The 26,904-nt window shown below is 34.1% G+C and overlaps 2 protein-coding genes across 3 annotated transcripts; one reads left to right on the forward strand and one right to left on the reverse strand.

Moving 5' to 3' along the window:
- The first annotated feature begins 519 nt into the window (after nt 1-519).
- On the forward strand, nt 520-8,275 carry LOC104903359 (probable protein phosphatase 2C 52). Of its 2 annotated transcripts, none has more exons than XM_048635904.2 (6): nt 520-747; nt 1,928-2,261; nt 2,346-2,690; nt 2,777-2,894; nt 2,975-3,198; nt 7,449-8,275. In XM_048635904.2, the coding sequence occupies exons 2-6, from the start codon at nt 1,998-2,000 to the stop codon at nt 7,929-7,931; spliced, it is 1,434 nt and encodes a 477-aa protein (XP_048491861.1). In that variant the 5' UTR covers nt 520-747; nt 1,928-1,997; the 3' UTR covers nt 7,932-8,275. The 2 variants fall into 2 exon arrangements, with proteins under 2 accessions (XP_048491861.1, XP_010689685.1); XM_010691383.3 differs by lacking the exon at nt 520-747 and adding an exon at nt 956-1,113.
- Nucleotides 8,276-25,953: 17,678 nt separating this feature from the next.
- LOC104903358 (GEM-like protein 1) lies at nt 25,954-26,559 on the reverse strand. The gene has a single exon (XM_010691382.2). It carries the CDS (start codon nt 26,557-26,559, stop codon nt 25,954-25,956), a length of 606 nt encoding a protein of 201 aa, XP_010689684.1.
- Between the last annotated feature and the right edge of the window lie 345 nt (nt 26,560-26,904).

Here is a 26,904-nt window from a genome sequence, read left to right on the forward strand (position 1 = left end):
AAAGGTGAGTCCAAATCGATTATGAAAATTTTTGGACTCGGAAATTTGAGTCCATATCTAGTCCAAAATATTCTCAGTTTAGTCGAATCTCACAAATACGGACTGGACTGAATTGGATTTTGGACTTTTCGTAATACGCTAGGTGTGTGGAGACTGGAGAGTGATCCAACGGCCAACCCAACTCTCATAGTCTTTCTCACTTTGGCATGATAAAGATCACCTCTGTTTTTTGCAATTTGCCAAACCTTACCAAAAAAAAAAAACATTAAAAAAGGTGGACATACATTTCTCAGCTGTCCATCGACTACCAAACCAATACCATCATTTCCTTTCTCGTCCAGCCTAACAGTAATTGCCCTTCACACTCCCTCCACTCTTACCCTGTCAACACACTTTCTGCTCTGCTTTCGCAATCAATGCACCATCTCCCTTTACCCTCTAATAAATATGCAACTTTGATCATACATTTCGGTATACTTTGATACATGCAATTTGCAAGACTATTTATTTCTTTATTGGTTGTTTGAAAACCTTTAAATATGCAGAATTCTCACCATAGATAAAAAAAGCCAAATGACAAAAAATCCAAGTGTACAATGTATGTTTTGATAAATATTTCCCCTCACACTTTTTTCCCGTTATAAATGTTCAATTTCTCCCCCAACCCATTTTCTCTCTCCTCCTTTTCCTTCAGTGTTCACTCTTCACTCCACAGCACCTCATCTTCTTCATCTCTTTCTCTAAAAGGTAGGTTACTTTGTTCAGATTTTATAAAACAGTTGTTTGTATTTCTTACGAATATTCAAAGTTTTTAAGTCAAGAAACTCCTCTTTTTCTTTTTATGTTTGTTGTTTTGCTAAATGGTGGATCTCATGTGTCTTTTACCTTTTTCTTTTGTTTTTTTGGTTCTTTTTTCCTACTGCTCCTCGTCTTTATTAAGATAGTGCTTTACCAATTAATCCTACCATTTTTTCGTCTTTTTCTACTTTTTCTCTATTTCATTTTTTTTTTTGCGCCTTTTTCTTTATTTTTCTCTCTCTATCTTTTCAACATTTTGTTATCTCCAGTTCAATTTTGAATCTACCTTAGGGTTTTGAGTTGCCTGGTGTTAAGGTAAATTTCTGATCAAGTTTGTATTTTTTTTTCTGCTTGTTATCTTGCTGATGATTATTTAATTCTCTCTCGAAGTGCTCAATTTGTTTTGGAGCAGGGTTTGAGAAAAATTAGGAAGTTAGAGATAGTATTTAATTACTCCAAGTCAACTAATTTCCGTAGATTTTGTTGTTACTTTGACCGATTTTTTTCACTTGTCCAATTATATCTGGAATTTTGAGTTGGGATCCTTTCCATTTTTTTGATCAACGGCCCAAGAATGCATGAACGGGGAAAATAATGGAGGTCCGAAATTTTAATTTTTTGGGTTGAATTTGAAAATTTGAATTGAATTTGTGGGGATAACAATGGAATAAATCGTATAGATGTCGAAACAGGTAATGGCATGAAGGACAAGATGATGAGGACACACCCTGGTTTATATTCTTCATACTAAGCCACATGGTGAACATAATAGTAGTGATAGTGTGATACTGTTTTTCTTTAATTAGTAGGGGAGATTTGTATTTGTTTATGTTGAGTCATTTTATATGTCCTTAGTGGTATATGTTGAATAAAGTATTTGGGTTTGATTTGTTTAATGCTGGCATTGTTGATATCTAGTTGGTATGGTCATCGTTTAGCGTAGCGTCCAATGGATCGACAAATTTGACCAAGAGTAAAAAAAAGCAATGAGCTCATTGTTTTGCTAGTATTGTACCTAATTTGACTCGTGGCTTGCTATTGTTTCCAAGTTCAAGAATTTGGTTGAATGTTGATGCTCTTTTGTCGGATTGACTGTAAACACTTACTAATATTTTAGATCCATTTTTAGGAGGAAATCAAAGGAGGAATCTTCCTGAGTTGAATTAATCCAATGTGCTAGTTTTTCTGGGTTTGAGCAAATGGGTGGCTGCATTTCAACTAGTAGTCAGAGCACTTGTAGTAGTGGAAGCAATGGAGAGACAGTGTCGTCGTCGTCTTGCTTAGGGATGGGATTGTGTTGTCGGAAGAGAAGTAAGAGAACTTTTTCCGACCATATTGCCACATTGCAGCATTTATCATCAATACCGAACCGGATTTTCATGAATGGGAAGAGTCGTAGTTCTTGTATATTCACTCAGCAGGGTCGCAAGGGGATAAACCAGGATGCCATGATAGTGTGGGAAGTCAGTATTATTTTTCAGCTTTTGTTTCTCTTGATCTTTACTTGGAGCTTTAGTATGTATCTAACTTTTGAATCTTCTTTGCAGGATTTCATGGCAGATGATGTTACATTTGTTGGTGTATTTGACGGGCATGGGCCTCATGGTCATCTCGTTGCTCGTCGAGTGAGGGATGCTTTGCCATTAAAGCTATTGTCATTCCTCAACTCTTGCCAGACAAAGGAGGATGGGTCAAGTGGTACTTGTTGTAATGGAGATCTAAAAACTGAGGGTGCAGAGGCTGAGAAAGATGGTTTGATTGAGGATGACTTTAGTTCATTGTGGAGGGACGTCTTTCTTAAGTCATACAAGGCTATGGATAAAGAGCTTAGATCACATCCTAATCTGGATTGCTTTTGCAGTGGGAGCACTGCTGTTACTATTGTCAAACAAGTACTCATTGTCCACAAGTTATTTTTATGTTGTTGATACTTTGCGAAATGTATTAGCACCCAATTTCATTATATCTGTTGCTGCAGGGTCAAAATCTGTTCATGGGAAGCATTGGCGATTCTCGGGCAATCATGGCATCTAAGAACAGCAATGATGCTTTGATAGCAATCCAATTGACTGTTGATTTGAAGCCAGATCTACCGAGTAAGTGTAAATATTTGTAAAATCTTCTGGTTTTGTGCTTGCTGAACAAATCCAATCAGTTGTGAAATCTTCATTATTAGGGGAAGCTGAGAGGATAAAGCGGTGCAAAGGCAGGGTGTTTGCGTTGCAAGATGAACCTGAAGTTCCTAGAGTTTGGCTGCCATATGATGATGCCCCGGGGTTAGCAATGGCTCGAGCATTTGGTGACTTCTGTCTAAAGGAATACGGGGTTATTTCTGTACCAGAATTCTCACATAGGACTCTGACAGATAAAGACCAGTTCATTGTTTTGGCCTCTGATGGGGTAAGCATGGATATGCCTATTCATTCTTTGCTGGTGTTCATAATTGCCATGATTTCTATATCGTTTAATTGCCCGCACTTCACATCAACCTCACTTAATGAACCCATGATTTGAAGTATGGATAGAAGAGACTTGGACACCAATCCATGACAATCTTATTGCGTATCTCTTACAAATTAAGATGATAGTATCTCTATTATATACGGCAACACATGGGGGACACTAAAAAATAGAAAAGGGAAAAAAAAAGGGATAACTACCCTCTTCATCTAAACGAAAAAGGGACCACATTTAAACTGAACAATATTTTTTTTGAAAAAGCAAAATGCAAAAAATGGACACAATCAATTTAATTTATGCTTTCGCATGCATTTCGTGGATAAAGGCGAGTGGGTATTTCAAGGAATTCATGTATTTAATCTACACTTATACGCATAATTGAGTAAATGACTTCTTACTTCCTTTTAACTAGAATCGATCTAGAATATATTGACACCATTTATAGCTTGATTGCAACAATTGTTAAGGTAAGTCACTCGTCCTAGTTGTTAAAAAGTGCTGTTTTGATTGTTTTCTTGACTGCACTCTGCAGTTGTCCGTGATACAAAGAAAGATACTGGTCTTTGATTTTGTTTGTGGTGATTTATGGGTTTTATGAAATTAGTTTGAGACTTTTTTTTTTCCTTTTATAAAATGGTTGGGGTTATGGTCTTGTGAATTCCCCAAAAAACTGGGGTGACTGAGTGCTTACTGTTCATTGTATTACTACCGAAATAGAGTTTTGGAAGTGTTTGAATTCATCCTTGGTGGCAATAATTAGATGATAGGATGGTTGGGCTCGTGTTCTTAGTGGAGAATATTAATAAGCATTACTAATGAATTAAGGATTTAAACTGCCTCAGTGAACAATGAGCTAAGCAAAACTTTAAATCAAGGATAAAAACTAATTGCCTCTGTGCCTAGTGAGTTGAGGAAAAATTACCACATCAAGTCCAAAATTCGGTTCCTTGGAGGTCATGAAAGTGTTTTCAATTTCTCAAGTTGGACTGAAATCTTTTGTTGATTGGTCTCAAAAGCTTTCCTTGTATTGTATATGGACCTTGTCAGAGGCAATGAGGAACATTCATCATAGTCTATCTGAACCCAATCAACGCCATCTCAAGTGTAGAACCAAGATTAGAAGTAGGAATGGCAAATGTGTTCGAATCCAACCGATTTGAAGGAAAGAGTCCGACCCTTATCCTCTAGAAAAAACTCTGAATACGAGTCAAGGTGGGTCGGACTTGCACCCTAAGAGTTCGACACGTGTTTGATCCGACTTAATGTTTGATCTTAGTGCATTTATTCGGACATATTGCAGGTCTGATTACTTAGGGAGTCGGATTTGGATCTAGCAACATCCCACCCGAGTCCGATCCATTGCAATTTCTAATTTGAAGGGGTACTTTTTTTTTGAAAAAAATATCACCCCGTCTTTAATAAGTAGAAAAAATTGTTTTAAATAAATTAACCTTTGCACGGTCTTCCCATTTTAAGTCTACCTTTTGATTATCCCTGATTGAGTTAGGCTTGTAGGGCTATTTTCTTCTATTGAGTTTTAACCTGTTTGTGACTTATTAAGTAGGTTATACTTCCTCTGTTTCTTTTTACTTGAAACAGTTTGACTTTCACGTGGGGAAGGGGTGTTTGCAAGGGTGGGTGAGTTTTCAGTTTTTGGGTGGGTCAATGGGTTTGTTTAAAGTTAAACTTTTTTATTTACGAGTTTATCAGGTTACCGGTCATTTAGCCTGATTAAAGTAATGGTGCTACAAAGTTGACTTGACTAGGAATAATCAAAGGTTAGACTTGAAATTAGAAGACGACGCAAAAGTTGACTAATAAGTAAGCAATGAATGGCTCTGTGGGTTCATTTGAATGTTTACTGCTTATGTGTGATGAATGTATTCTATTGAAGCTTCATTGCATCGAGCTGTGGTTGGTTATCTGAAGTTCTGAACTACACACCAGCTGCATTCATTAAGTATCTTTTCTCCTAATGCAGCGAACATATGAAGTTCCTAACAGAAGGCGCATATTTTATATGTGACTGAATTTCTAGTCAGAGTTTGTATAGATAGTTTCAGCTTTGTTTGAAAGAAATTGAAGACTAGGCATCTTAGATGCGATTGAAACAAAGATGGAACTGATACATGGTTTTTCAGAGAGTAGACCAATCACGAATGACAGTAATTGTTTTGAGATGTAGTTGCATGCCTCTGCAATCTTATTTTTTCCTCTAAAAGATGTTGAGATTTACAAGTTAAAGTTGACTACTGTTCTAGTTCAGCTTAGTCATCCTGAAAATCTTGTGGGAGCAGAAAATATGGATATGTTGTTAGGTATTCTACCGCGCTTTTGGAGCCTCCCTAACTTCTGATTGAAAGGTAAACTTGCACAATGGAATAGTTGTAAATTGATGATGTAAAATTGATATGGTTGGAGATCGATGACAAGCTCTGCACATCTTTCACTACCACCCAAAAGACATAAAAGTGGTGGGGTTTGGGGCATGTGAAGCGTTTTGATGGTTAGTCTTTTGCTCTACTGTCATGTAATGAAGATGATAACGGGGCGGGGATCTGATACATCAAATCCCATATTGAGTAACATTTGAAGAGAAATGTTCTGTTTTGTGTATGCCTGGAGCTCATAAGAAGTTTTGAACTTCTACTTCGTGTATGTTTATACTGGTATTTTAGAGATAACCACCTATTCTTTGTGACCTATATGGTATTGGTCATCCAGGAATTGGGGTTGGCTTAAGTGGTGAGCTTTCCCATCTTCCCTAGCAAGGTGTATGGTTCAATTCCTACCCCAAGCATTTGCTTGGGATTTAAGGGAGGGAGGGGGGTTGGGGGTGTCTGGCTTGTAATAGGCCTCTGGGTGGGGGCCCTGTGTGAGGGCAGCCAGAGGAATTCTTCTTACCAATTCTTTTAAAAAATATGGTATTGGTCATCCACCAAAAATTTCTTGTTTGTGGCTGACTTTCTCAATAGTTGAAGGTGGTTGCTCCGTATTGCAAGTTGGAGAGTCTTTTGGTTGTACTCCTTGTTTGTAAGCTATATGGTGGGATGTTGTTCAAAGCCTAATCCTTTTCAGCACAAATTCCTCCTTCCCGCGTCCCTTTTATTACCCCCATTTACCCTCTTTTACTTTTGTAGGAGTTGTATTCAGTTTGTAGCTAGTTTTTGTTCTTTGCACAGAGTTGGAGAAAAGCAGAGGGGGATTATGAGTACCATGTTATCAGGGGATACACAGCAATGAGGACAGCAATATGAACCACATGACAAATTTACTACCAGCCTTGGTTTTGCAGTAGCACAAGACTTACAAATGGCTTTACATTTCTTACAGCCACTGCATGAACTCGACCTGGCCAGGAATTGCATTCTCTCTTCCTTACCAGCTTCTGTTTGCTAGAAGTAAAAGACACTGCGCCTCGCCCACATGCGTGCTTTGCCTTGAACCTAGGGCTAAAAACCCTTAGTGCCTCGTGCAATCCTCCCTTCCTTACATGATAAGGACAGCTTTGATTCCTTGGAAAGCTTATTGGACCTTCTTAGGGCATACTTTTATTGAGGTTACTGTATTAAAGAAGTAATAGAAGAAAAGTAAAGGAAATGAAGGTGAATGAAAGGAGGTTGTGATATGAGAAGAAGTGTCAATTGTGTAAAGAAGAGGAATTATTATTACCCTCACTTTGGGCCAATAGTTACCCACCACCTTAGGGTAACGTATTACCCCCTAAATGAGGATAATAGCTCTCTCTTCCATCCCTCTTGCATTTTCTACATCATCTCTTCAACTATTACCTAAATTCATCTTCATTTTCTCCATTATATAATCCAAGCATGCCCTTCATGTTAATTTATACCTTTTTGAAAACCAGACTATAGAAAGAGTTATGATCGTTTTCTGAAACAATGATCTCCCCTAAAGTGAATGCGGACCAAGTACAGTGATGTATGTATACAGTATACCTATGAGTTATTCCACAAAGAATTTAAAAGTTGTGGAGCGGTTTATCATGTTGTTGAATAGTGACTTGCTATTTGCTTGTCTGACCCCTGGGGGCAGAAGTAACTAGTAACTTGCCTACAACACGATATGACATGTTCATATATCCTGTAAAAATTGTTCTGGAGTTCTGACATTCTGCATTATATGCTGAAGATTTTGAGGTTAGCTTATCTTAGTTATCTCTTTCATAGGTTTGGGACGTATTGAGTAATGAGGAAGTGGTAGAAATAGTATCCACAGCCCCTTCCCGGGCATCAGCAGCACGTATACTGGTTGATTCAGCTGCTCGTGAATGGAAGCTCAAATATCCAACTTCAAAGATGGATGACTGTGCTGTTGTTTGTTTATTTTTGGACGGGAAAATGGATATGGAATCAGATTATGACGAACAAGGCTACTCCTCTGTGACAATCCAAAGCAACCATTCTGGTACAGCTATGGAATCTGATGATGGTCAGAATTCAGAACCATCTTTCCAGAGGAATATGACCGTCAGATCATCGGAAGAAAATGACTCTTTCCGAAGATTGCCAGTGGAAGTAATTACAACTGTGGGATCTGTTCTAACTGAAGACCAGAATTGGTCTGGTTTGGAAGGAGTAACGCGCGTCAATTCACTTGTTCAGCTTCCTAGGTTTTCAGAAGAAAGGCCAAATTCAGGATCCATTTCTTGATGATTCAAACATGGCTAGAGCTTTGTTTCGCAATGCTTTCTGGCCCAAACGAGTCCTATGAAAGCCAAGTACTCTCCTGGAGAAAATTGAATGTTGCAGAGAATTTGTGCCAGTTTCTCGTGTATTGTGTAATAGTTGCTTTTTGCAGCAGTCAAATGTAAAGGATATGAGTAGATATATGACTAACATTCGTGCTTCTCATTTCCCATGATAATGTATCCATTTTTTTGGACTTCTCTTTTCTTTTTCTTTTTTCTCTTTGTGGGTACAAAGTTCTTGTGTAATGTATAGATGACCTTGTCCTTTCCACAACCTTCTTTATTTGGCAATTTTTTGTTTCATAATTTTCGAACTGCTTATTTCCGTTTCAGTTGTTCAATTAGCTGACTTTTTTTGATCTAACATTTCATCCTGGCTAAGGTTGGGTGTAAAATGGTATGATTGTGCTTTGAAGTCCAAGTACAATCCAAAGTATTGTAGATTTAAAACTTAAGCACATAAAACATCAAAATTCACTAGTCTCACTCACTCTCATCCATCATAAGGAGCTGGATAGTATTGCAACTTGGTACACGTTTATAATAGTTACCATTATTAATATGTGAAAGTATTGAGTCAGACCGTCTGACCCAACAATTTCCGTCGGACGGGTTGATTTTTTTAACTTCTCCACTTCTTCTCCTCTCTTTCTCTCTTATTTCATTTCATGGATCCAATCTCACATCACAACAATATTACATGAAATTATTTCATATATTTGGAGGAAGTAATGAAATTTGAAGGAAGTAATGCAGAGGCGAAGGCCAAAGAGATTAGATTGAAAAGAGGAGAGAGAAAGAAGAGGTGTATTTGGAGGTTTGAGCTTGAGACGAGATAACAATGGTGGAGTAATGATGTTACCTGCAACAGTAGCTACAACAGCCATTGTTGATGTTGTTAATAATGGAAGCAAAAGAAGAAATTGAAAGAGTAAGAAAGATCTTGGAAAGATTTGTTTGTGTGCAGGAGAACACAGTAAATACAGTTAGTTAACTACGTCTTATTGCACACCTGTAGATATGTATTCTGTGGGAGTGAAAGAAGATGGGAATTTGAGAAGAAGGTGTGTCTGTTTGATTAAAGGAAAAGTAAGAAAGATTATAAACAGAGGGAGGGGGTGCAAAACCAAGGGCCATCAAGGTGGAGTCGAATTGGAGAGGAAAAAAAATCAAGAGTAACTGAAAAAATGAAGACTAACTGAAAAAAATTAGAAACTAACTGAAAAGTATTAACTAAATGATGACCAACTGAAAAAAAATAAAGACAAACTGAAAACAAAAATGAAGACTAACTGAAAAAAAATGAAGACTAACTGAAAAACAATTAGAAACTAACTGAAAAACATTAACTAAATGATGACCAACTGAAAAAAAAAAATGAAGACTAACTGAAAAAAAATGAAGACTAACTGAAAGGACATGAGTATGGAGTATAGTATACTGTACATGAAGCCTTTTTTCAGAAATATTTACAGGTAAGTTACTTTCATTTAGAGGTAACTTACTTTCATTTAGAGATAAGTTACTTTCATTTAGAGGTAAGTTACTTTCATTTAGACCTAACTTACTTTCATTAAGACCTGACTTACTTTCATTTAGACCTAAGTTACTTTCATTTAGACCTAAGTTACTTTCATTTAGAGGTAACTTACTTTCATTTAGAGGTAACTTACATCCAACTGAAAAAAATTTAAAACCAATTAAAAAAAATTTGAAACCATTTGAAAAAAAATTGAACTGAAAAAAATGAAGACTAACTGAAAAAAAATGAAGACTAACTGAAAAAAAAATGAAGACTAACTGAAAAAAAAAATGAAGACTAACTGAAAAGAAAATGAAGACTAACTGAAAAGAAAATGAAGACTAACTGAAAAAAAATGAAGACTAACTGAAAAAAAATGAAAACTAACTGAAAAAATGAAGACTAACTGAAAAAAAATTAAGACTAACTGAAAAAAAAATTAAGACTAACTGATGTGGTCCGACCAGTTGTATCGTGTCAGACGAGTCTGACACAATACCTTCTCTATTAATATTGTATTTAAGGCTTCGTTTGGTAAGGTGTAAAATATTTTTCATGAAAACGAGTTTTCCTTTTCCTTTCATTTTCCGGTGTTTGGTTTGATAAGGGGTGTAAAACAAGATTTCAATCAAGGGGGCTTTAGGTGAAAATCATTTTCCTTTCAAAAAGAAGGGAAAACACATTTTCCTCCCTCTTCTTTAGCAAACTTTTACTATCTTCTTATCCATCCTCTCCCTTCCCCTTCCATTTTTCTCTTTTCCATAACTTTTTTTTACATTGAATCAAACAAAGGAAAATTAGCTTTGCATTTGAATTTTTCATTGTAAAATATTTTACATAAAAAACCATTTTACATTGAAAATGTTTTACATCCAACCAAACGCCAGCCTAAATATCACTCCACTCCCTCTCTAAAACTGCCCCTCAAAAAAACCAGCTAGTCTTGTAAGAGACCGTCTACTTTTAATTTAAAATTAGGCACGATCCAAATCTAATATTAAGAAGAACATGTCACCTTGTTTTCTAATATTGTGACTTGTTTAATCTATTTAGAGATCAGTTTAATCTATTTCGTGACTAGTTTAATCTATTCAGTAATGATATTCTTTAATTCATTCACTGACTGATTTAGTCCATTTAGTGACTAGTTTAATCCGTTTTGTAAGACTACCGAGTTATTTTTTGAAATTGTTTGTTGTAGTTCGAGAATCAAGAAAACAAAGGAAGTAGAAGAGAAGGAATGACTAGAATAGTGTTGTTATAGAGTAAAATGGAATGAGGTTGTTAGAAAAATTAAGTATTAGGTTCGTCCAATTTTATATTAAAATTAGACCGCTTATTCTAATAATTTGTAAAAAAAAAATATCACCCCACATTCCCAACCATCCTCCTTAACTATGAACAAAAGAAAGATCATCCTAACTACTATTTTTCTCTCTTTTATTTTTTACCCTATCCAATTATTTTTTCTCTCCCATCAACCAATTACCATTATGCAATATATTTATTATTTATTTCATAATAATATGAAACTTTCGTTAGTAATTGATATTAATTATTAATACAACATTTAACTAAAAATAAACACATAATGAGATTTTAATATTTCAATTTAGATTTTTTTTTGAAATGAAAATTGGATGATATTTCGTATAAATAAGAAAAATTAGTAAGAAAGTAGAAAAATAAGTTGCCCAATATATTGCAAAATTGGTCTTCATTTGTTGAGCTTGAAAAATAGAGCGATTGATAATTTTTTTTCTTTGCTTTGTATTTTTTAGAATATTTCCTACCAGAACTTGACAAGGTGCAGCGACTGATTTGTTCAAACGCGCGCGTTAAAAATGCTAAATACATTCATTTTTTCAGGTAAAAAAATGGTTTTTGACTGTGGGGTGTGAAAGAAATTATTTTTGTACCAGCAGTGTGGGCCCTACCCCACGGCTAATCACCACTTTGATCGTCCCATGCTCCCTAATGGGGTGAATCGTACCATAATCTTTTTCTCTACCATTGTTAAGGGCCTACATTATTAAGATTGATATCACAATTTTATTTTTCAGACATTATGAAGGCTGCTCTTAGGATGAACCAAAACCACCCATGATGTAACACTTTGTTCTTATACGAGAATGAATTAAAGAAATAAAAAAAAATTCAGAAATAGACGATAGCAAAATTATCGTCGTGACAATTTTCACTTTAAAGGTTTAAAACATCTATATATATATCTAAAGAAGAATCCTTCAGGCCACATGTCGTTCAGTTAAAGATTTCAATCCCACGTGGCATGATGTGGCATGCTCCATTGATTAGTATTTTTCGAAGCTCAATTAGATGGTCCACGTGGCAAAGGAATCAAAGAATATGAAATTCCCATAATCACGCATATCCCTTCCCTTAATCAAACATATATTTGATTCAGTAATCTATATAATTATCGCCAATCACGGATTTTAATTGATAGGTAATCTATATAATTAAGGAAACAATTATGTCAATCATGTAATCTATGTAATTGATACACTCAAATTGCACGTTAAAATAAAAAAAATTGAATATCAATCACGGTTGTAATTGATACGTAATCGAAACAATTAAGGCAATAATTAATTAGTTACCAAATCAACCAACCACGCTAATATTAAGGAAACAATTTTTCCTTACTACGAGTAAATTACATATATAAATAAAGTAAATATAAAACCTAAATTATACCCGGCCATAAGTAGTATACATATGAATGGTGCTTTGGCCTTTGTCTCACCACACCACACCATAACACAAATTATCAGAAATTTTAAAATTAGAAGAGTTATACGTATGCTGATATTATAGAGTAGGGAGATCTTCTCTTCTTCATCATGGCATCGCCAGAGATCGCAAGCCCATCCGGGCCTCGGCGCCGGCATTGATCCGGCTTTAAAACATCTTGATTTTGTGGATCGAAGGATATAAATGATCCAATTTTATTTTTTTATATACAAATCTTCCAACATAAACACATCTAAATTTTGCAACTTGATCAAATGACAATTTTATATTTTCCTGACTTCATGCATGTAATTGAAGAACATATATGCGACACAATCTATTAATGAATCCCACATGCATTAAGCTTAATTTTGATCTTTTGTTGTTGAAATCCAATAACTGGTAGAACATAAAATAGAATTTTCAAGTTCCATAAACGATGCCATAAAACCATAGAAAATTTATGAGAATGGTAGGGAAATTATATTGTTGGAGAACATGAAATCCAACCAAGTTTAATCTATTTTGTTTTTTGGGTTGATGTGGAAGATAGGTGGTTGATAATTGTTGGTTTCCTCCTTGGAAATGGCTACGGTAGGTTTTATATGCAACGTCCGACGATCAACATGAAATCTAACCAAGCTTAATTTATGAGAATGGCCGTCGTTGTTGTCTCAAACACCGACTATATATGCAACGTCTGATGATCAACGACCGTTGGCCGTCGTTAATCTCAATACCGACGGTTTTTTTTATCATTAGCGACGACTCTAAGCCATCGTTAATGACGTATATTCTTGTAGTGTGAGAGAGGATAGAGTTTGGTTTTAGAAGATGAAATGTGTAAATAATGGTTGGTTAATAATATATAAGTTGTTTTTTTTTTTAACTTTTTTTGGTTGGAAATCACTATTATTTATAGGTACAAAACGCTACGCTATGTTTTTTGATAGATTATATTAGTATGATTTAATGTTTAGAATATTCATCATTGACATACATACATCTTTTAGTTTATATATATTTCAGTATAGCAAATAAAATCACGGTATTATAATAATAGTGATTAGTAAATCATACTATAATAATGTTGCTATATTGTAATGTAATTTCTTAATTACATTACAATATTTTTGCTACGTGCATTTTTTCTTTCCAAATAGCTTAATATAACCAATTAGATACCAAATCCAAAATCTTAGCTAATTGAAAAATCATAAAATGTAGGAAATCATTAATCTGAAAATATATATATATCTATATTTATATATTAATATATAAAGCAAAATCCTAAATCAAATGTAGCAAGCTCATATTCACCAAGCAAAAGTAGAGCACAATACAAATCAAAGTTATCACATAGGGTGTCCGTGTGTACGATTATGCATGGGTCATATATGGAAATCAATCAATTACTTCAATCAATAATTTAACATTTAAGGAATCAAATCAATTTTAAAAAAACCATTTAGGTTAATAATATAGAAATCAATCAATTATTTCAATCAAGCATTTAACATGTAAGGAAACAAATCAATTAGAAAAAATTGTTTATGTTAGTAATATAGATAACAATCAATTACTTCAATCAAGCATTTAACATTTAAATGATCCAATTCAATTACCAAAATTGGTTACTTCCGAAAACTCATTGCCTAATTTAAGCTAATGTAATTAAATTATTTTTTCTGAAATTAATTTAGTCTACGTATGTACAAAATTTTCAACTATAAATAAACATGAAACCATAGCTTAGCATGACTCATCTATTCATCTTCGTCAACATATCTCACCCCTTCATGAATTTCCCTATACATGCAGCATAACTATATTGCGAGTTTAGGTCTTACATTATCCTTCCAAGTCCCATGAATATTGTTGCATTTATGATTAGGGTGAAAAATAAGTTCAACATCTAACTATTATCAAAACAATAATATATTCATATGTCCTTTGTCAACAACGTAAGAGGCTAAAGAAAGAGTTACGGCTTAAGTTGATGATTTTGAGAAGAAACGAAAGCTGATTGATATTCTTTTTTTTTTTTAGCAAAGAAGTTGATTTATATTCTTACTAAATATCTTAAGACGATTATGTGTTGATCATATTGAATGTTTTTCAGGCTAAGATTATAATTTTGAGACTACAACAGAGATAAGCATTATTTCAATTGCTAAGATTGCTATTGGATAATTCGATTATTTGTTCTACACATTATTCATTCAATTAATTTTGAGTTATACGATATTATTAGCGTATTGATAATTGTTGAGATTTTTTTTCAATGATAATTGGAAATTGTAAATTGCTCTATTTTCCACTAAACTAACACACCTTCAAGCAACCATTAATAATTTTGTCTTCATTTTCCATTCTTGTGACAACATTGAAAGTTCATACAATGATCGTATATAGGAATTCAAGTATGGATGCATCACATACTTCAATGTTAAATTTGTTTTGATGAAGAGAAGTTCAGTTAGGTTTAGGAGAATTTAGGTTGAGAGAACGCACCCTAAATTTTAAAGCATTTATGATATGGTGAATCATATGATACATTATCAATCACGAAAATCATGAAAAATATCATGAAAGATGACCATAAATTTTTGGGGTGAGAGTTCATGTTGCAGAGAGGAAATACTTGGAAAGTGTATTATGTATATTATACATATACATATTTTCATGGGTAAAAGTATAGTTATGTCTTACAATTATATAATCCATAAAATATTATCTGTTAATGAATCTTCTACAAAAAAGAAATGAATATATTAAATGTTCATATAATAAAATTGGGTTAAATCATATTAAGCATGGAATAAAATGTGTGTGTGTGTGTAGGGGGGGGGGGGGGTTGTTAATCTACTATGACTAAAATTTCGGGTCTAAGTTGCATAATTTGTAAAAGAGGGAGAACTTAACTTGCCATATGAAAGATTGTCGTTAAATTTGTTTGGTGAAAGTTAACATTATGATAGCAAAAAAAGGTGGGAATGTAAGTATGCATATTTTTTGTAGGTAAAGGTATAGTTATATGTAATACAATTATTATTATTTTTTCTTATTTTTTGTAGGCAAAGTCCATAGGCAACTTATTTTCACTTTCATTATAATTGATCACATTTATAAATATAATAGATTGTTGTGTTAACATTTCCTTTATCTACTCATAATTTTGATAATTGTGATTGTTGGTTGAAATGGATGTTAATAATGACTATCGAAATTTATTAAATATGTACACAACCATTAAATAAAGTATGTATTTAATTTTTTTTTGAATTATAATATCTCTATATCGAAAACAAAATCCTTGAAGCCACATGGTCTGAAGTTAGAGAATTTTTCAATGAAGCTAAAAAATTGAGTCATCAAACAAAATGGTAGATATCACTTGGTGAAGGAACACAAAAGATTATGAAGATAATTTTAGTCAAAAAATAAAAAAGATTAAAGGAAAGTTCAGTTGATAACATCATAACATTACGGTTCAGATTTAAGGAATTCTTTAGATCTCAATGAGAAGAAAAATAGATAACTATTTGATAACTTAAATAAAGTTCGTAGATGATTAGGAGATTTCATTTATGCAATTATGATATATTAAAGAAGGAAGAAAGTTAAACTCTTTATATCTCAATAAATATATGTTAAGATTATAACATTATTAAAATTAGTTTCATCATAAGTGGAGTATAATCACTTAAAACTAATGCATAACCAAGATCGAACTAGATCTATTCTATCACATGAAATTTTCAAATGTAAAGAAATGGGTTACTTATTTTATTGAAACACTTATCGAATCGTATTAATCATACTATAAGTTTAAATATTGACAAATCCAAACTTGACGTGTTAAATTTATTTAACACCTATGTATTCAGATCATGATTTTTATAGTGGAACTAAATACATGTCTATAATACCCCTTTGTTCTTGAGATAAGCGATAGGTGAATGTCAAGTATAAATTGAAGTCAATATTTTTGTTCAATTTGAAGTTAATTGTATGATTAGTGGGGTGACTATGAGAATAAAATTAAAGGGATGAGGGTGGTTTCTATTTAAGATTGGTTTACATTGAGTAGGGCAAAACAATATGAAAAATAGTATATGCTAAATTCTAATTTTACTAAGTTGCATAATAGAGGTGTGCATTTTGGTCGAGTATGACCACTTTCTATTAGTAAGTTATGATCGTTATGGTAATCATAATTCTTTATGTTATTTCTTATAATTCTTTAAATAAAAACCATAATTTTGTTTGAGTAAAATTAATGACTTTAAAATAACATGGATTATACAAATAATGACATCAACGTGATGTATTTATCTTATGCCGTTTGAGTTTTTTTTATTGCACGGGCTATCTCATCCCGTGCATTTTTATCAAACGTAAATTATGAATTATTTAATTTTCTACAAAACAAGTCATATTTTCTACCAATGGGTAGCGTATTTCTTCTACTAAATTTGGTTAATTGTGGTACATGGATAATCGAACATTCATCTTCGAGGTCATAGACATGTTCAAGCTAAGGGGCTCCAAATAAAAGGAGATTACACTTCTAAAATGAGAATAAAAAAAGATGAAAAAACAATCAACCAGGCGGTGGCAAGGACACGGGGTGGCTCAAGGAGCCAGCAACAAGAAAATCAATCACGCTACTTTTTTAGCTGGGGAAAGGGAAATGATCCTATATCAACTATATATAGTAGAAAACATATATTTGGTATTTCCTAGAGAATCATTTAAAGGGGCCTGAGTATGTCAAGGAAAGGGGAGTAGTATGGTATTTATACCCCGTATGACACTCATTCTGTCAAATGGAACAAAATTTCCCTTGAATTGTGTTTTGCAATGATTATAAATAAAAGTCAAAGATATCCCTATCACATATGGGTTTGTATCTCCCAAGTTCGATTTTCAGTCATAGCCAATTTATGTGGTCATTTCTAAAGTCATGGGTAAAAAGTGTATAATAATACTGATTTGTGAGAAAGAACATGATATGTCTAATATTATAGCTAATGACATATATAAATAAGTCTTCTACAACCTAAGAGTGTCATGTATTTGCAAAACAACTTCATAATTAATATAAAGGAGCATTTTTTGTCTTTCTGTGTAAAGTGCATAATTGATGCTTTGTTTTTGGTTAAATATGTATAGTATTATTCTGTATTTCAATACATCGTTCAAAGGTATAGAGGTTAAACTCATTTGAGTTTCGAGTAGTACATAAGCGTATATTAAATCGAGTGGACATAGAGAATCTTTTATATGCTTTTACTGTAGTTGGTATATAAACATGCTTATTAAACAAAAAAGTTCCCGTGCATTTTTGCACGGGTCCAAAATATAGTCATTATTATAAAATGAAAAATAATCCAAGTCAAAGATATCCAAGATATCCAAAAAGAGACAACGAAAACTTCCACAAATCCATCACAGTGAAACAAAAGTCAAAACGCATCGTGGCAAACACAATACACAAAACAAAACCATCCAACCTATTTAACACCTACGAGGTTAAAAGATCTTCTGAATCCATCATATATGTCATGTACTATAACCAAAACAACAAGCTTAGATAATCTTCCTATCCTCACTTCTCGAGCCTATATAGTGATCAATCTAGCTTTTAACTCCATTTGCAAAAGTATATAAAACAAAAAATAATCCACAAATAGTAGGGAGTAGTTAGCAGTTCTCCCAAAACAATTAGAATCAAGATAACATTACAAGCAATATTTAAAAGCCAAGAAATCATCACAATACTTAGAAAAATATAATACACCAACAATTCCAATACATCTTACTCATGGAAAATCAAAGACTCGAACATGAAATTGCATGAATAAATAGAAAACACTCAACCAATCAAAATGTTAGTCACCTCAACATTCTTTAAAACCAAATAAATAAAGAATAAATTTTGTGAAACAGCAGAACGACAGTGGAACGCAACCCACTTTATTAGGTTTGTTAGATCGTAACCTCCAGACAGCCTATGGGATTACGTTCTCTACTACACGTGTCTAATAATGATTGAACTCCCGATACAAGATAGTACCCAACTTAGTACTTCTTGCCCTGTCGGACGACAAGTCGACAACAATTAAGTTAGATAACACCCATAGATCGCAACCTAGGTTGTTAGCATGTTCTTCACTGAGGTTTATGTGTATCCCTCCAGATATCTTACATCTCAAATAAAATAAAATCATCAATCCATCTAAATAATTCTCTAAATAAAAAATATCAATACGGATGCCCAAATAGCCTTATATCCAGATTTGCAGAAAAACTAGGATGCCAACCTGAGTATTCAATTCATCATAAAAATCTCATTCTTCTCATCAAAAGTATAATAACATCAAAGTCTCCATAATATAACCAAGTCCCACCAAATATGGTTTTAAAACATGGTTCTATAATCATAATAGAAGCATTAAATCCAACAACTAAAACAACAACACTCATAATTCCGCATACATCCAGACACATACACATACACATACACATACACATACACATACACATACACATACATATACATATACATCCCCCAAAACATGATTACATAAACATAGACAACATTTCCAATTCAACAAAGACAATAAACTGTAGAAATGACAAACTTCCACGCACACAACTGACGAACAAATTGGCAATGAGCTTCTATCAGCCGTGCGTGCGCTCGAGCAAGGCTCATGCATTTAACGCATCAGCATTGCGTCTAGCGCAACAACAATGCGCCTAACACAACTGGGAGAAACTTCACGGCAGTCAGTGTTCATGCCAAATTCTGCATAGGCAAAACTTAGCTGAGGATCTATAGCTAATGGGAATCTAGCTAGTAACAAGAAAGAAGGCTAACTACTAAATGCACAAATGCGAAAAGAAACAAGACACCAAGAGATGGTGATGCGGAAAACCCTAGGAATAAGGGTAAAAAATCGCGGGTGGAATTGAGTCCACCAATCCACTATATCAGAGAATTACAGCTTATGCTAAGTATCTTTTGAGTATTGTAGAGAGCAAAGAAATAACTGAATGTAACTGATGTAAATTTATGTATTCCTTATATCATTCTTTTCTATTTATACAAGTGCATACTACTTAACGTTGTTTAAATCTACCCATTAGCAACTAACTCCTATTCCTTTGCCACAATCTCCTAAAATCAAGGAATAGCTCCATCTCCTGCTCAACCATGAGTCTCCTCCTATTTTTTAGGCAACAGCTGCTGTGGCAATGTCTTTTAACCGAGTCTTTCTTAGTGATTATGCACTCCTTTTGAAATATCTTTCGGAACCTCTGAATACTTGCAATTACTGCTACCTGACTATCCTTAGCTGATTTCCAGATATTAGGACATAACAGTCAGTAGCTCAAACTGAACCAACTTGAGCAAATATTAGGACATAACAGTCAGTAGCTCAAACTGGACCAAACTGAGCAAATAATAACAAACGCCCTACCTGCATTTTCCAACTTGAGCAAATATTAGGACATAACAGTCAGTAGCTCAAACTGAACCAAATTTCATGAGAAACAATTCATACAAATGATACATATTCACATCACTATTCCTCCAAATCATAGCATAGAAGAACTCTTTATAACACATACCTACACATGAAATGTCAAATAATTATTCATCATAATCATAAACAATTATCAAATTGAGCAGAAAAAGAAACAAACATCCTAAAGCATAATATTCAAGTATTAACACGTATATAATACCATTTCAAGAAAAATTATAACAACACTAAGCACCAAATTTTCTTCCTCCAACACACACAATCACACGACAGACACACATGAATTCTCTGTTATTATTGGTGCAAAATCAGTTGGATGACTTTGCAAACAAGTTAATGCACACCCAATAGTTAGATACTGAATGCCACAAAAGTCTTAGTCCCAGGGGGTTACCGATTTTAAATAGATAAAACCTTGCTAACGTACTTTGTTATAGAGTAATGTAATTAAACTATAACGCGTAATAAATTCAGGCGATTAGTATCAAAGAAGTCAGTTAATGCAATAATTAATCTATTAGTTAAAGCTGAATATTCCCACATATATCACAAACTTCTAGAAAGATTCTTTTATAACACACATGAAAATAAACCGGGCTGCACAATTAAAGGATAAACATGAAGATGTATACCTCCATGAATTTCGACTAAAACTGGAGACTGAACAAATTTGTGACTCAACACATGCTCTAATTCTAGCTAAGGACTAATTATAACCTCTGAAGGGGGTTGGCTAATCTAGGTTAAGCTATGATAGAGAAAAAAGTAAATTGCACATTTGTTGTGTGTTGTGTTTGTTGTCCTTTTTCTGATATTCCTTCTTGTATTTATACTACGGAGATGTGTGTTCCTTGCCTCTTGGAGGGAAGTGGTCTGAATCATTTATGATTTAAATCACAACTGCCATCTTCTGGCGCCATAGTGATTGAATCCTTTTACCCACGTTCTTGCATGCTCTGTAATCGAGTTAACTTCCAGCCACGTCTTCGTCTGTACTTCGACGTCGCTTGACTTTCATCTCTTGACCATTCTTGAATGCTGGACTTTCCTTCATGGGCAACTAATTGTTTCAATTTAGTTGACTATTTATCACGAGCTTCATTGTATAACTGGGCCTCCATGATTATATAAACTTTAAACATCAAGCCCTTTGGGGCTTGATACAATGTATCGCATCAAATGTTATTTAAACATAAAGATGGTAGTAACAAGTTGCCCCCTGATTTGTGAGCTGATGTGCTCAGAACCCACAAATTATAAGCAGAGGAATAGGCTCAATGGCTATAACCAATTTTTTTTAATAACATCCTGAAAGTAACTTCTTCAATTATTTTAAGGTGATCGACAAATCTCTCTTTTGGGTAGCTAAATTTGGTTGAAAAGAATAATATATCATGTATTCCTTCCTTTTTTTTTTCTTTTAGCCAAAATAAAATCCATTAGGAAAGTTTGTCTAGGATATGATCCCATGGGATAACTTTGTAAAATCCAATAGGGATCCGCACCAAGGATTATAAGATTATGCCATATTTGGCACGTACATATGTATTGTACTACATCTCTTGAAGATGATCCATTCACCATTCGAAAGACTTTTATACTCTTTGTATTTCCTTTAACGAAGATTTTTCTGAGATATCTCCAAGGTATATCTGGTTGCCAAATTTCTTCCATGATGGCTTTACTCCAAGATTTGCACACCAATAAGGAAGTAACTTGGTCATTTGTGTCAAGTTTTGGAAATACACATGCTTGCACTAAATCTACATCTGACCCTATTTGAAAGGCCTTAGATTTATTTACATGTTTTGGATCCTTTTGTATAATAGGATGTTTGCCAAAACACTTATCAATCTTAGTATCCCATTAATGGATTCTTCCCTTATGAATTCATTCTAATCTCTAGACATAATATCCAATGCTTTATGATGATTTAAACATTTGGAGGGATAAGGTTTATATGTTGGAGATATTGGACGAAACATAGATAGACGAGTAAAATCTATCACTAACCTTCACATATGTTGTTTCATGACCTTCACATTTCACATACATATTGATAGACGAAGGCCTAAACTATTATCCACTTATTTTCTTAACCGTTTAATTAGAAGGCAGTTATTTAAAGAAAAGTAAGCATCAAAGGACACGTGATAACTTATTTAAATGCCATAAAATATAATTATTTTATTGATAATTTATCATTCCCTATTATATTTGAGAAATTACTTTTAGAAATAATCTCGTAAATACTAACATTTATCTATTTGTAGATGAACATTACAATTTTAATCAAGCGCTCTAAAAGCGATTCTCTGGAGATGATCCCTGCAAACAAGCCCTACCATGGCATGGTAGTTTTCATTCTCGATTTCATATCCAGCTCCATATCTTATAACAACAAAAAAGTAGCCATCTCCGGGGCCATAATTGAATCTTCCCTTGAAGATTATCCTGCAATAAGTGTTATCCCAAGCATATCTTCAATTTAGGAGAGCGAGATACATCCAGGGGAAGAAAATTCCTGAAGCCCATAACTCCCATAGTGGACATAGACACTTAAAGTGTACTATTCTTCCCTCTAATTCGTTTTGGCCTAGTTCCACCCTTACAACCTTGATTGAGGTTAGGGTACATGTTAGAACCAAGCTTTTAGCGTAGGCCCAAGTAAGAGTTTGAGGTCTTGGAAAATTTAAGGCATTCGCGACTTCCTTCCCCCATTTCTTACAAACTAATAGTAGTTCATCCTATGAACTGTCTAGTAGTCTTGGCCAAATAAAGGTAGCCAGTGTATCCATGTTGGCGCCAACTTTGGTAGCGCTGGATTTTCTGGATCCACAGTTGGATCATCTCCAAAGATCCTAGCCATATGTTCACCCCATTGTTGAGTCTTCGTTATTATGAAGGCCTCTTTGTTCTCTTGGATAATATCCAAGTATTGATGATAGTTGAAACAGTCTTCATCAAGATCGCCTACTACATTCTCATGATTGTTGAACTCCATCTTTTTAATTTTTGTAACATGAGAGGAGAATAATTAGAAAGGCTTTTTTCTAACTTTTTAAGGTAGAAATAGAATGATGAATAATATCTCTCAACACAAACTTCTTTAAATAGCCGGTTTGTTTCCTATAACAGTCATTTTTATAATAACTCCTAGGATTAAACAATAAGTGTTTGGATCATTTTTCAAGAAATTTAAAAGAGAACTTGACCAATTTATTGATAAATCTCATAATAACTTCATGTTATAGACCTTAGGGCCTAGATTTTTAATTATTTAATTCACTAAATACTTTAAACATTTGAGGTTAATAATTGAGTATCATGAATATAAATACGTAATTTGATACGTATAAGGTAAAGATTCATATTGAGATTGACACGAAAATAAAAATACACTTTGTTGATTATCAACAAAAGTTACATAGTATTTAGAAAAACTACGAACATTGAACAATTGTTGATAAACTAAGCTTAATAAACTGAATGAACTGATGTCCAACATTTATTTTAATACTCTAACTTGCCCTAAGATGGGTAAAGTTAATGATGATTTGTGGCTCCTTATTCTCATCCACATCTGGATCATCATCATCCGAGTATTCTTCATTTAAGGGCATAGGGCCAGGAAGCCCATATCCATCATATGCTCTTGCCACAAACGACAAGTGCACTTATATTGGATTAGCTTCCTAAAGCTGGTGTTTTCTCCAATTGGATCACCCGGTACTTCCTTATGAGCACCCCTAGACTGCTCTCACAGATGATTGACCTGTGGTACATATAGGCTAAATTTGGAGGCAAAAACTGTTTAACAATATTTTCTCCCCAAGCCTTGCATACTACCATAAGATTGAGTAGATCATTATTTCCTAGTAGGGGCCATAGATTAGCAGCTAGGAAATCTATGTCACTTCCTACATTTGTAGCTCTTGACTCTTTTTTCTCTATATCTTTTGGTTAGATCTTTGAACCCTCCCCAAAGTATTTGAGAACCTTAACCTGACATTTATTGGTTTCAACCTCCTTGAATTCTTCCCAGTCTTTCTTAACAATGTCAATGTTGAATCTATGCCTCCAACATTCTCCAAGAAAGTTAGGGATAGCATCAACTTGAGGATTGACCATTGTTTTTTGAATGAAAAGTTTTTGTGTGAAAAGAAGGATATTATAGTAGTGATCAATCTTAACTACTTGACAGTATATTTATAATACGTTTATAAAATATTTGTTCCTATTTATAAGGAATAACCAAGTGTCACGTTTATTTTATAAATATATCTAATTAAATAGTTTAATTATTTTAATCGTGATTAGTTATCCTATATCCCAATTTTTTCCCTTAGTGGATAAAGTGGGTAAACATGGATTAATCCATTAATAAGTATCCCTTAACTCTTAATTTGTACTTGTAAATTTTTAGAGTTAAACCATTAATATTAATGGCTTATACAAGTGGAAATCTCATCATTACTATTAGAAGTAATCATGTATCAAGTTAAACGTATTTCAGTTTTAGTTTTCGAAGAGTCATTTTATATATCTCTTTAATGGGAATTAATTGGACGTGCATTATTTGTTGTGATGGTTTTTATGAACCTTTCATCTTATTTAATATTAAAAATCTAATATTTTGATTGGACAAATATAGATTGCATAAATAAGTGAATAACGCCGATAAAAACTGAAATTGCATTGAATAAATAAAATGCGCAGGAGATAGGCAAAATATATTTTTATATTTCATTAAAAGACAAGAAGTTAGAAAAAAATACAACCTAAATTAAATTAAAGATTTTAAGAATCTTTAATTTAATAAACTTAGGAACTAAATTTCCTAAGTCTAGGCTATACTAAGGCTTTGGAGATGGTGGCTTGTAAGCGTATGAGTCAGCCTCAGAGTCGCTGCCCCCATAGTCGCCCTTGGCCTGTGACTTGCTGTTGCTTCCACGAACCTTCCTCCTCTTTGCAGGAGGCTGGTCATCATCTTCTTCCTCCTCCCATTGGTGGGCAGGAGGAGGGACATCCTCTTCTTCTTCCTCCTCTTCTTTCTCATCATTTATCCCCATCAGAATCATCTGATGGAGAAGATGAGGAGTCTCTAGAGGAATTATCCTCTGATGAGAAGGGGTAGGTTGCCCCTTTCATCTTCAGAGGAGGAGTCTCTTTCTTCCTCCTTTTTCTCTTCCTCTTCCTCCTCTTCCTCTTCCTCTGACTCCTCTATAGGAGGTGGAAGAAGTGATGGCCCCTGGGGCCACGGTTGGTTAACTACAAGGGAGTTAACCTTCTCAGACAGGGAGAATTCTGAGGAGGACGATTGGAAATCGATGAAGATTTCTTGTGTGAGAGAGAAAAAGTTTGGGAGATGAGAGGTTTTTTAATATTAGGAGATGGATATGAACTTTTGTCATTACATCCTTCCCTTTTATAAGGAAGGTTGTCATCTCTTGAAAACCTGTTAAGTGAAAAATTGTGCCTCTTTGTTTAAAAAGGGCCTTAACCGGTTATTTTTAAAGTTTGGGCTTCCTAGTCAATTATTCATTTAAATTGGATTCATATGTGACTTCCAAACCCCTATATTTAGAACTTGACATTATATTAATTAAAGTGGCCCATTAAAAGATGACTCAAACTAAAAAAAGACGTGCTTTATGCACCTGTTCTATTCTTCGGTTACCTTCTCCATTAATATCCCTTTTAAGGATTTCAGAGAAACTTAAAAACTTTCATACCAATTTAATTCTTTCCCAAAATCAGATACCTCAATTGAATTTAAATTCATCATGTCTAAAGAAGCAATATATTTTCTCCATTTTTTTTACTTACAAATAATTTATTACTTGCAACACTTTATGCTTTTGCTTTTTCTTTCCCTTTCTCTCTATCTCTCTTGCTTTTCTTTTTCTCTATCTCTCTCCAATCACATGAGATCCTCTCTTTTTTTTCCTCTCTATGTCTCACCCACACAAATTTTGCATTGGAGTTGATGAAAAAAAAGTGTTTCAAGTAAAAAAAAAAAAAGAAAAAGGAAGAAGTATGAGAAAATGATGTTCATATAAAAAATGAAATGGACAATTCTCAAGCCATAAAATAGACCCAATTAACTTTTATTGAATACATAAATTCCAACAAAATTCAATTACAAATCAATTACAGCGCTGTAATCCCTTGTACAAATTCTTAAGCGCCTTATCATAAAAAATAAACCCCATAAACCAAAACTCATGCCCATCTTTCGTCAAGATCGTAATATACTTCTCAGCAGGTTTAGCCGGGTTAGCCGAAGGGTTAATTGCCGACACCTGATCCACCATCAACATCACTTTGTAGTGAACCCACTGACCCGGGCCCCCAATCGGGCCACTCCAGACCGGTGAATCACCCCTAAACCCGATTCGCTTGTGAGAAACATAAAGGGTACCCATAACTGGCCCGCCAGTAGTAGATAGATAACATACAAAAGAATTCTTGAGCTTATCACCGGGTATATTTCCAAACTCTCGGCTGAAAGTTTTGTCGCATCCGCCAGCCCCGATGACCCGGCTAGCTTGCTCGAGACGGGTCATTGCGACATCGACGAGGCCGGGTCCTGTGCGGAGATGGTTGTAAAGGTTTTCCGCAAATGACTCGGCTTTTTTGGCGGCGGATTCAACTTTTCGGCTGAGATTGTTATATGTGTTTGTCGGTGGAGGAGCAGGGGATGCGTGAAGGTATGGGTTGTTTGGGACAGTTAAGGCGGTGGAGTTGTTCATGGTTTGTGAGTGACAGATTCAGAAGATGCGTGGTTTGATAATTGATCGTAGTGTGAATGATCTGTATGAGGATTGAGTGAGTGGGGAGGGGGGAGAATCGGGTACTTGTGAGTTGTGCGTGGAGGGGATCACCTGGATGCTGCAATTTGAAAGTAAAGGTGATATTGTATCGTTATTCGGAATTCGGAAGGAAGTGTGAAGGTTCTAGTCTACTAGATAATATATTATATTTTATTTTAATTGCATGATTTTAGTTTTTATCTTAGGAAAAATTGTTTTAAATAAGTCAACCTTTACGCGATCTTGTAATACGTATCAAAGTCACCTACTAAACAAGTCACAAAT

The sequence above is a fragment of the Beta vulgaris genome, chromosome 9, assembly GCF_026745355.1.
Source record: "Beta vulgaris subsp. vulgaris cultivar EL10 chromosome 9, EL10.2, whole genome shotgun sequence".
Lineage (NCBI taxonomy): Eukaryota > Viridiplantae > Streptophyta > Magnoliopsida > Caryophyllales > Amaranthaceae > Beta > Beta vulgaris.